This window comes from Sturnus vulgaris, chromosome 2, assembly GCF_052056855.1.
Source record: "Sturnus vulgaris isolate bStuVul1 chromosome 2, bStuVul1.hap1, whole genome shotgun sequence".
NCBI classification, from domain to species: Eukaryota; Metazoa; Chordata; class Aves; order Passeriformes; family Sturnidae; genus Sturnus; species Sturnus vulgaris.
Window position 1 is genome coordinate 50108804 of NC_142244.1, and position 11229 is coordinate 50120032.

General features: G+C 40.6%; 1 protein-coding gene across 3 annotated transcripts; it reads right to left on the minus strand.

The window, feature by feature from the left end:
* Window positions 1-2219: 2219 nt before the first annotated feature.
* Window positions 2220-11229, minus strand: RNF6 (ring finger protein 6). 3 transcript variants are annotated; one of them, XM_014879694.2, is made up of 4 exons: window positions 10153-11229; window positions 8134-8349; window positions 7541-7648; window positions 2220-6262 (listed from the first exon to the last, which is right to left on the minus strand). In XM_014879694.2, the coding sequence occupies exons 2-4, from the start codon at window positions 8327-8329 to the stop codon at window positions 4572-4574; spliced, it is 1995 nt and encodes a 664-aa protein (XP_014735180.2). In that variant the 5' UTR covers window positions 8330-8349; window positions 10153-11229; the 3' UTR covers window positions 2220-4571. The 3 variants fall into 3 exon arrangements, with proteins under 3 accessions (XP_014735180.2, XP_088015634.1, XP_088015633.1); XM_088159508.1 differs by having other exon boundaries at window positions 9648-11229; XM_088159507.1 differs by having other exon boundaries at window positions 8134-11229.

Consider the following 11229-nt stretch of genomic DNA (forward strand, 5'->3'; position numbering starts at 1 on the left):
AAGTCTTAATATTACTGATGAGATGGAAAGGTTCAACGTATGATTCAGGTGCTTCTCTTGGAAATACAAGCAATATAATTTATCTGTCCCACTTTGCTCAGGTCAAGAACACCAATTGTGGGTTATAAATGCCTGTAGTTCAGCCTTCAAAATGACTGCTTAAAATAATGGGACAAAGTGATCCCACATATCCCATTTTAGCTGTTCAACCTGTAAAAGAAAATCAAAGCTGTATTTGTTTTGTTTTGTTTTAGTGTGTATATGTTTCATTTTTGCACTTCAGGCAATTTACATTACACTAAAGATAAATTTAGTGCTGGGATAAACACCTTCTGGAGTAAGTGTGAATGCCAAGGAGCAACGTGCACTGAGTATCTGGTGAACCTGCTCCAGGTCTCTTTCAGACTAGTTGAAGTCTAGTGTAAGCCCAGGGGGAAAAAAGAGAAATGGGAGACATTTTGCTGTGAGGTTCCTTGTGTGTCCAAAAGGTGGGCTAACCCCATCCCAGCGCAAACATGAGCAGGCTGAGGGAAGTCTGCAGCGCTGGGCAGTGCTTGCCTGTTGTTGATGCTTTCCGCGTGCAGGCTGAAATCAGATTAGCTGCACAGGATCTCAGGAGAGCTAATTATATTTTTAATTTTAAAGACTCATCTCTGAGTGCTGCACTGGCAGCATGGCCGTGTCTTTTGTTCCAAATGCTGCTCTGACCACAGCTGGGTATGCACAGCTCCAGTTATAACCATGGTATATGACTGGATAACAATAATCCTGAGCTTTCTGACATTTGGCCCCTCTCCTTGAAATCCTGCAGACTGCACTGATGTATGGTCAGTGCATTCAAAAGGGGAGTCAGGTCTCAAAGCCTCATCAGGAACTAGTAAATCCTACAACCCACAATCAAATTAATGTGTCTCTTTTCAGGGGTGGATATTAAAAGAAAGGAAATTGGCAAGAGTATGTACTATGTTTTGTGAAACAATAATCCAGAGATCTTCTGTACTGTTTGTCTGAAGATCCGACCTGCCTCTTTTTCTGAGCAGGTGGGCTGTAGCAGACACACAGTGACCATGTTGGTCTGCCTACTACTTGTGACCTGGTCTCAGCTGGCTCCTCATCCACTCTGAGACAGAGCTCATGCATTCCTGCTGCTCTCACCTCAAAGGGCAGCTCCTCCCCATCACTGTCCTTCCTAAAGAGCCTGTATCCATCCATCGCAGCACTCTGGCTGTGTGAGCTATCCCACCAGGTCTCTGTGATCCTTATGAGATCACAGCCTTTGAACTGCAAACAGACCTGATTTCTCCTGCTTTTTCCCCAAGCTTTCTGCAGACTGGCACTTGAGATGCTGCTTTCTTAAAAGAAAGAAAAGTGTCTGCCCCACCATACTGGCCTGTAGGGGCTGCTTTATTTGTGTGAACAGACCTGGAATGAGTCCACTGCAACTCTCTTCCATTAAGAGGTTTCTCCTGCCCACATGACCTTGCACACTCTGATTACCAACTTAGCCCACTGTATCTTCACACAGTTGTAGGATGTCCTGCCTCACCCCACATCATTCCTAGCTGGCCTGGTGGTCAGGTTGGTCTGGCTCTGATCAGGTAGTTACCAGGTAACTGCACAGGGTTACTTCAAAAGGAGCTTGGGCATGGGGAAGCGGCATCTGAATTTAAAAGTGGAATAGTTATTTCCCATCAAGGCAAAAGCATGAAGTGGCAGGACATAACCTGCTATCATTTACTTTCCTTTTGTATTTCCAAATTTGCACTGTTGCTAATTGGTGTGTGTTGCTTAGCAACACAGGAATCCACTTCTGTGTGATATATTATTAAAGAAGAAACTATTAGAGAGACATACAGGGCCATACTATCAGCTAGAAAGTCACTGATAGCATTAAACATGTAAGAAATAGAAAAACCTATTAATTTATATATTTCTCTATATCTTTGCAGGTGTCATGTTTAAGGCAGCTCTCTAGGTTTTTTCCCACATTAAGGCTTTCTACAGGCTCTAGGCTAGTACTATCAGTTGAACTCCATTTAATATTTCATTTTAAATAAACTTATTCATAAAAACTCTGCCCATATTTTTATATTTATTTCGATATAAATAAATTACATTTCTTCACGTCATCAAAGGATGAAGTAAAAAAAGTGTTCAGAGGGTGGGAGTAGCAGAGAACTTAAGTTTTATCACAGAAATGAAGGTAACAGAAGCCAATATCAAACTGAATCACTATGATTTAATTGGTCCCATTAACACAGTATCTCGGGAAAGTTGAGTAACAAATTACATGCTTTTCCAATGGAGGGAAAATACTTGACAACTCTCATGTAACAGAGCAGGAATATAGTAGTGGAGGTTTAATGTTTCTTTTCCCATAGCCTACAATTTCTACAGAAAGCTCTCACTCTACTTTGGGATACTCCACTTAGCAGCTCAGTTAAACACACCCTGTCACAGACAATCTCATCTTGAACCATGTAACCAACCCTTTTGCTCTTACAATCAGCAAAATTCCTAGTTGAATGAAACAATCTCCCTTCATCTCTAGTGCACTAGTGTAGCAGTTGTAAAGATGAGTTAAAATTGACCTTGAAGGACCTGACCAGCAAGGCAATAGTGAGCCAAAGGCCACTTTCTATGTATGTGTCTTTTCAATCGGGCAGGTTTTAAATATAAAAGTAAGTCATAAAGAAACAAAGAAGCAGCAGAAGACATGTATATATTGATATACTGTCAGCCTCAGGAGCTAACAGAAGTAAAAGAAAAAAATGTCAAAAAATAAGCTAGTTCTGATAATCACATTTAAATCTCCTCACTCTTTATTGCAGTTAAGGAAGCACTCAAGGGAAGGGTCAACAACATTTGCAGTAATTAACAGCACCAATTACATCAGAAGAGATCTTAATCATATCCTTAAATCATCTAAATCTCATAACAGAGTTTCTTAGAACTACTTCCAGGAATGAAAAGAAGCCCTCCTGTGGAATTTATGACATAAGTTTTCCACTTGCAGAACTGAAGCAGACATCCAACAGCTCACATGGGATTTTATAGCTACCCTTGAAGGATGTCATGAGCAGATGTTCTAAGTGACGCACCTGGCACAGAAGCACATTTGTCAAGGCCACTATCTGCAGGCAGAGAAAGTCAGTAGGACTTGTTCACTGCAAGTACTCTTTCTACTGCTCAGAATGTACACACAGCAGATTACTGCACAATTCTGCATTTCTCTAGGGATTGAGATGCAGGCTGCTCAAAAGACAAGCTTTGTAACAGCCAGCCTCTCCCAGATACCCCTGGAGCACTTTGTGCTGGGCTTTTATGTACCGTAACAACTAACAGGCCAGGAACAGAGCTGGGGAAAAGCGGGGAAATATAAAGTGAAAACTGAGACTGAACATTAAGAATATTAAGCTTTCTTATTAAACTACAGGCTATGGCTCAACAGTAATTCACACAAAGCCTCAATTATTTAACTTGCAACTTTATTTTGGTGTAAGTCATTGGTATAAAGTTTAGTATCTAATTATACAGATAGTCGGATTTTCAGGGAAGCTTATTTTGTCCTTTTTAGTGCCTTTGCCACTTGGTCCTCAAGCATGTTTCAGGAGGACTAACATTACATGTGTACCTTATACTTCTGTACAAAAGCACTTTAAGTATTTGCTTTGTTTTTATGAGTAGGATGCCCAAAACATGCATATTATAGACAATATAATGGTCAAGGAAATGTTTCCCCTCTTTAAACTAAGGCAGTTAAAACCCCAGGAGAATATTGATTGAGTAATTTGGAAGAGTAAAAATACTTCCTTAGCACTCATTCATTCTTTGAGCAAGTAAGACATACCCTCTTGGAATTATCAGATTTGATTGCTGTCTGCACTGAAAAGACAAAGATTGTCAAAGACAGCATTTAATTATGTACATTTCATAATGCCACTAACTCATCCACTTCTGAATAAGAACTCATCAATGTTAAGAACTGTGTAAACCCACATGCAAAAACTGTGATAGAATTTTTAAAATAGAACCAAATTGGCAAGTTTTTGGAAAGGATATTTCAATGTTAAAAGTATATTAAAATGAGCACTTCAAGTAACTTAAATATCTTTAGCAAACATGTCCAGCAAGAGACTCTCTGTAAAAGAAATTGTTCTTAGAACAAAAAGCTAACAAATGGCTAGTTAGCCACTAAATTTTCAACACAGTGGTGGGTCTGTGTGAAACAATTCGTAATCTAAATAAAGCGAGTCCATTACAATGTTAAAAAACATACATTAAGCAGGACTGATTAACTATTGCATTTCTGTATTTACAAAAGTGCTTAGCATAACAAAATTATCTAAAAAAATAGAAACTTTACCAATATCATTTGGTTCTATGTGTGCTCCTAGACCTGCACTTGGAAAAAATAGTATTTACAGTTAGATTTAGACAAATTTCTATAGTTTTTAAAGACAATTAACAAACCTCCTTCCACAAATGGACCCATATCTAAGTCAATGAATTTCATCTGGCTCATAACAGAGCAGGAGCAAATCCTTGAGTGCTGAGCAGTACAAACAATTCTAGCCATTATCTGTGGCATTAGACCCCAGAACTGGCTGCCGACAAATCGGGCAAGTGGAGTTCTCAGATAGCCAGCGATCAATACAATGAATATGAAACTCATGCGTACAAGGTAACTGCCTTAGTTTGTTCCCTGTTGCATATTCATTAATGCAAACACTGCAAGTTTTACTCCATTCATTTTCAGTGTGAACATCCCCATAGTTCCGTGTAGAAAGATTGTCAATCTGCTCTTTGGTTAAACCTCTTAAACGATCATCATCATCATCTTCATTGAGCAGGAAGAAGTGGGCAAGTCGAAGGATGGGCAGCGTTCCATTCTCCACTAGGTTGTTTGCATCTTGAGACTGCCTGCTGTCTTGGTTCTCGTGACTGCGCCCAGAGCGTTGACTACCACCCCTCTGTCCATTTCTTTCCCTGCTGCCATCTACTGCATGTCCATTTCTAGACAATGGATCACTGCTGTTTGCTGAACTTGAGTTATTCTGTGCACCACCTAAGTGATGACCGCCTCTTTGCACTTCTGAATTAGATTCAGTTTCCATTAAAGAACTCAGTTCTCCAAAGCCTGTCATTATCTGTCTAAGGATTGATCGGAGAGCCACTGATGAAGGTTCCCCAAGCCCCGTTTCTGAAATCCGACGAAGAGGTATCCGTATGGTGCTAATGTAGGTCCGAATACCCGCGCGTTCTGATCGAGATATCGTGCGCCGAAATCCCCCACTGTCACTTTCAAAGGTAACAGTGTTTTCTGACATTCCTACTCTAGAACGAGTTCTACTGGCAATGCTGTCCCGGTCTCTGTTTTCTCCAGGACGAATTCTTCTCACCTGAAGATCTAGCGTAATTGTTGGGTGCCTTCTGACAGCAGCTACTGGCCTACTAGATTCTTCCTCCTCCAAGGAGGATGGGGCTACACTGGACAGCTGAGGAGCCCGAGTGTTACCTCTTGCTTGCTCAGTAGGCTGTGGAGAAGCCTGAGCAGTGTGTCTCCTACTTCTGTTGACTGGCTGTGCATTTCTATCCTGCCTCTGACCACGCTCCTCAGAACGAGCAGCATCACCTTCCCTTTGCAGTGGGGAGCGGCTTCGACTACTTAAGGTAGACCTCAGCCGCAATATTTCTAGTCTTTGGTTTGTATTCAGCCGGACATTACTTCTAGCTCTGCCCCTTCTGACTCCTGCAGAAGTACCTCTTTGTGGCATTTCTCTTGGTTCACCAGCAGCCACAGAATTATTTCGAGTACTATTATTTGTCTGGCCTGTCAGCTCCCTCGTTCTACTCCTGAGCCTCCCCGAGACTGCATGAGAGACTATTTCTGACCTTAATGCCATGGCACGTCTTAGAAGCCTGGTCCTTGCAGCTTCGTTGTTTGCCTCTCTTGCAGCCATGCTCCTTGTCCGTGGGGCTACTGAACTGGCAACTAGCTGACGTCTTCTTTCTACGTACAGTCTGGTAGCATCTATATCAACATACTCCTCACCAGAGGCTTCAAAACTGTTATGATCGTGATTTATATTGATTTCAAGACTAAAGCGAAACTCTCCACTGTTTGGATTCGTTCGACTCACAGCTCTCCAGGTTTGGTTCCCACTCTGTCCACTGCGAGTGGCATTTCCTGTGCGACGAAATGTGTTAAGCCATTCAAGCAAAGAGTCACCGTTGGAGTTTTCCCCGGGAACTTCAGAATCTGAGAGAAAAAAACCAGAATTGCCAACATTCATACAACTGCATGCTCTGCATACTGCAATGCACTCCAAATCCTCTTTACTTGCTATGCTCTGACTTCAGACATAATACAGTAGAAGAGCACCTACCTTGCTATGCTTACGTACAAAAATATGCTCTATGTAAAAATGTCAGCAAAACTTAGCAGTTCAACCTAGAATTTTTGTCTCACCAGCAGACTCACAGAGAAATTAATATGCCCAGATGGCCACTTCTGAGCCAGTGGTCAGATTTAGGTGGTCCAAAGATAGTTGTATTTGTCCAATACCTGCCCCTTGCTGAAGTCACCAGTTTGGGAATATTTTAATAACTCATTTTGATACAGCAGGAAAAGAAATAACAAGTCTTGTCTTCTTTTGGAAAACATTTTTAAAAATTGCTCCCTATAAGCAGTAGAATAAACGATCACAGAGTCATTAAGGTTGGAAGGGACCTCTGGAGGTAATCTAGTTCAACTCCTCAGCCTAGAGCAGCTTACACAGGAATGTGTCTGGGTGGGAGGCATAGTTTGAACAATTTTTCTCCTTTTGTGTCAATATACTCTTTTCCTATTTCAATATCCACAGCTCCATTTCCAAACCTTCTCCAACTACACACTCAGGAACAGACATGAGTGTTGTGGTTAGGGCTAACTGTGTATAAGCAGGCCAATTGTCATGATCACAGTGAAGATTTTCCCTTGAAGGGATCAGATTAAGTTCTCCCTACTCCATCATCTCTCTGTGTCCAGGAATCTTCCACAAACTTCGGTATCTTAATTTCCGAGCTGCCAATTCCTCTCTCAAATCTGACTAGAATTGGCCAAATGAGTAAGCCAGTATTTCTGGGGAACTGAAGACAGAGAGTGCATAAAATACAAGCCTCACTTGACTAAAACAAAAGGAAATGAAACAACAAAAGTAGCAAAACAGTGGAGAGATTGTTTTCCAATTAACTTCTTTTCTAACTGCTCTAATACATGATAAAAACCTCTAAGAACTGACAAAATAGTATTTTTTGTGCTACTACATTTACTAACAAAGGAAAATGAGGAGCTAGTAATTTGTGATTAACATAAACGAGTTTTCATCAAGTATTTCAAGTTTAGATTTGTATCCTTAGGAAATCTCCCTTACTTTTAAACAATCCCCAGAGGCACATGGAAAAAAAAAGAAACTAGTTTCTCTTAAGTATCTTTACAGAATTGTATTTATGCACCACATACTATGCATCTATATATATATGAATGAATAATGTTTACCTCCAACAGTTCTACCTTCACCTTCTCCATTATCCAGATCAGACTGTGACGTCAGACGCTCCTTAGCCCCCTCCAAACGTTGCTGCAACTCTTCGGCTGTTATTTCTCCTGAATTAATTTACATTTTGATAACACTGTCAGAGAAGACACTATTACTGCTTCTACACAGCCATGCAGAAATAACATTTTCTATCTTGAATGAAAATCTTCAGAAGACAGATAAAACTGATGAAACCAGAAGGAAAACAGCACTAATGTGATTATAATGCAGATATCAGAGGAAGTAGGTAGTGGAGTGGAAGAAAAAGATACTGAATGTGTTGAGAGTATGCCAGCTTTCAATAACAATTCAGAGGCCCCCAAAATTGCCACATATCAACAGATACACTTGAATGTACCAAATATTATCTAAGTTTGGACATTCAAATGCAGCATCTTCATATAAAGTGTTATACTTGACCATAAAGAGTTTTTTTTTCCTTTCTACAAAGCCACACAAGTCAGGCTACTTGAGTCACAGTACCACATGTGGCGCCTAAAAGCAGGAGCATTATTTCATTACACCTCTTCTACTGAAGGGATGCGCATCTTACCTGGAGTGCCAAGCAGGTTTCTGTCCCTCATTAGCCTGTAGTCCTCCTCGTTAAGCTCGTTAATGAACTGGTAATAGGCCTCCTCCCGGCTGAGGCGCTCCAGCTGCCGCTGTCTCTCACCTCCGCCATGGCTGCGCTCTCGTGAAGGCGCCTGCTCGTTGCCATTTCCTCCTGCACGGTGCCGGGAGCGATCCATAACGATAATGCCAAGACGTCCTGGACAAAACCAGAAGATTAGACTGCTCAGGAATTACAGGAAGAATTTACTTAATTTGCAGTAAAACGTTCCCAGCATTTTCAAATACATTAGTTTATTAACAGCTAAAGATGATTAAGGTGAACCAAGCTTCATGTTATTTGCCAAGACAACCGTGTAGTTTATTATTCAAATACACAAATATATAAATACTTGTAGCTTGCTGAAAAATAGTTTCAATCCCCCTTCCTCACTGAAAGGGCATACTGGTTGGTATGGCAACTTTAAAATAAAAATACAATGACAGTTTTGGGGTTTTTTTTAGCTAAATAACTATATTTTAGAAAGTTAAAGGAGTTAACATAAAATTTAATTCCTTTCTCTTAAGTAAAATACAACTGCAGTGGGGACTATTTTAAAAGCTGAAGTATAGTTAAAAACATGGTTTTCTGATTACTGGATTGCAATTACCCGGCGTAGACTTGTGTCAACCCCAACCTAAGATTACATTAGTATTTTCATCGGTAATATCCCCCACATAGTACACAGCCTCAGATTCATTTTTGGTGGAATGACTTTCCTGACATCCTTACAATTATTTGTATATTTCCCTTGCATTCTCTAATCCATGGATCAGCTAGCAAAGGGATATCAATCTCCAGAATATGGGTGTAAAAGAGATGGGCTGTACTTTTGCCACAGTTCATCACTTACCAAATATTGAACCAGGACGACACTGTTAGAAGGAAAGATTAACCTTCCAGTGTCAAACAGGCATAATCTCCATTGATTTCTGTGTCAGTACCACCTCCCCCTGGCTAGGACTCAATCCCGGGTCAATCAGCACTCAGACCACTCCTCAACTTTCCTATTTTCTAAAGGAAACCTGTTCTTCCACTCTCTATTTGAAAGAAGATAACGTGTCCTTTCAATTGAGCTTCCTCTTTAACAAAACGCACCTCTAACACCTGCTGAGGCAGACACCTGACAAAAGAGACCATCAGGCTAAAAAGCCCCAACCACACTGCACCATGCTGCTTGCATGTGGGTATATACCTTTCTTTTTGTCAGTTTACACACACATAAAAGTCACTTCAAGTTTAGATCACGGGGAAAACACAGAAAACAGTATTCTAAGCACATGCCTAATCAACGATTAGTCTTCACAGAACAGGTGATGAGACAACAAACAGACCAAACCAACTAACTATTAGAAATACATCAATAAAGAGCAAATCTTTATCAATACTGCAAACAGATACATAAAATCAGAAAATGTATTTGTCAACAGCAGAAGCTGGCATACATTTAAATATACCTTTTTTATGTTCTTTGTGGGATCCATTCTCATGTATCCTTGGTTTCACTATTTCCACACCTCACGTTACTTCCCCCCACCAGCCCCTGCCCCAGGTAACTGCACTTCCTAAACACACTTCTTCCAAATCAATCATCTTCCTCCTGTGTCCAACACTGCATTTTGATGCATTTAGTTTTCTCTCCTAACTCTAACTCACTCAACTTCAAAGAAATTTAATCTGAGTATCTTCCCTTCAAGACATTTTCCATTCCCATAATATTTTCTCTTTTTAATCAATGTTGCCCTCTTGGCTCAGCCTCACAAGCTGTTGATAACTGCTGACTTCGATTTCCCACAAGGGCTATGTTCAAATCAGGTCACTTCTCATATCACACTTCAAAACACAAATTTCTCATCCAGCTCTTCCTCTTACAACATCGGTTTCCCCACAACAAAAGCAGTTCCCACCCAACCTCCCGGCCAGCACTATCATTACCTTGGCAACACCCATCATGACTATTACCATGAAAATCCCCAATCCAGACTGCACTGAACACTGAAGTGCCTCTGTCCCAGATGACTTAAAACTTGACACAGGTGCAGCGGGGGAGGGGGGAAGAAAGAGGATTGATAAAATTAATTCAGTTTCACGTGAGATTGTTATTTAGACAAATGCCTTAAAACAATATGTGGCTGTTTGCCCGACAATGACCATTCTAAGTTAACCGACTTCCCAGGTACATCGGTACATCGCTGTATGGCTGAACAGAAAAAAAATGCCATATATATTCTTTAGATAAGAAGACCATCACATGTAGTCCCCCTCAATCTAAATTTAAAGTGTTGTTCAAAAGATAGGTTCTTTAGTTTTCAGTTATCCACAGAAAATCTGGAAATCTCTTTGATTTTGTGGGTAGTTAAGGAAAAAATACTCTTTTGTTGACAACTGGATGGTAGGATGATTAGTCACACTCCTTAAATGACTCACTCAGAAAAAGTAAGAAGTGTGAAGTGCTTGGTTGTCCCATCTGTTTAACATAACTCCATGGATGACAACTACTATCCCTATTTATCAAATGCCATCAGAACCAAGTACTTTGGCACCTAAAACGTTTTAGAGTTGTGAAAGCTGAAGGGTATTGACTGCATCAAAAGTGAGATACATTGCACTAGAGTATTTCGGAGCACTGAAAAGTTAGAGAGTATTAACTACTAAGATGCAAAAAACTATAATCGGAATCCAGTTATGACTCGGATTACTCTTCCTTTGCAGAGAGACAGGGGTCGCATGCCAACAGCTTACATTTTCTAGCATTTTCAACCTAAGACTTACTCCTTTAGATCTTCATTCATGATTACCCTAGCCTATTCTTTAAGGCTTGCAACTATTTTTAACATATACCTTATTCCTTTAGGTTTCAGCCTGTTTCCCGGAAATACTACTCCCAGTTCAATTAGGTACTCATTTTCTGAAAGACTACCACCTGATTGCAAGGCGAGTACGGAGTTTAGCTGAAGAAGCCTCCCCGAGCCAGAGGGCTATTTAGCATTTCTGTCACACTGCAGCCTCCAGGCAGGATGATCTCACCGACTTCGGGAA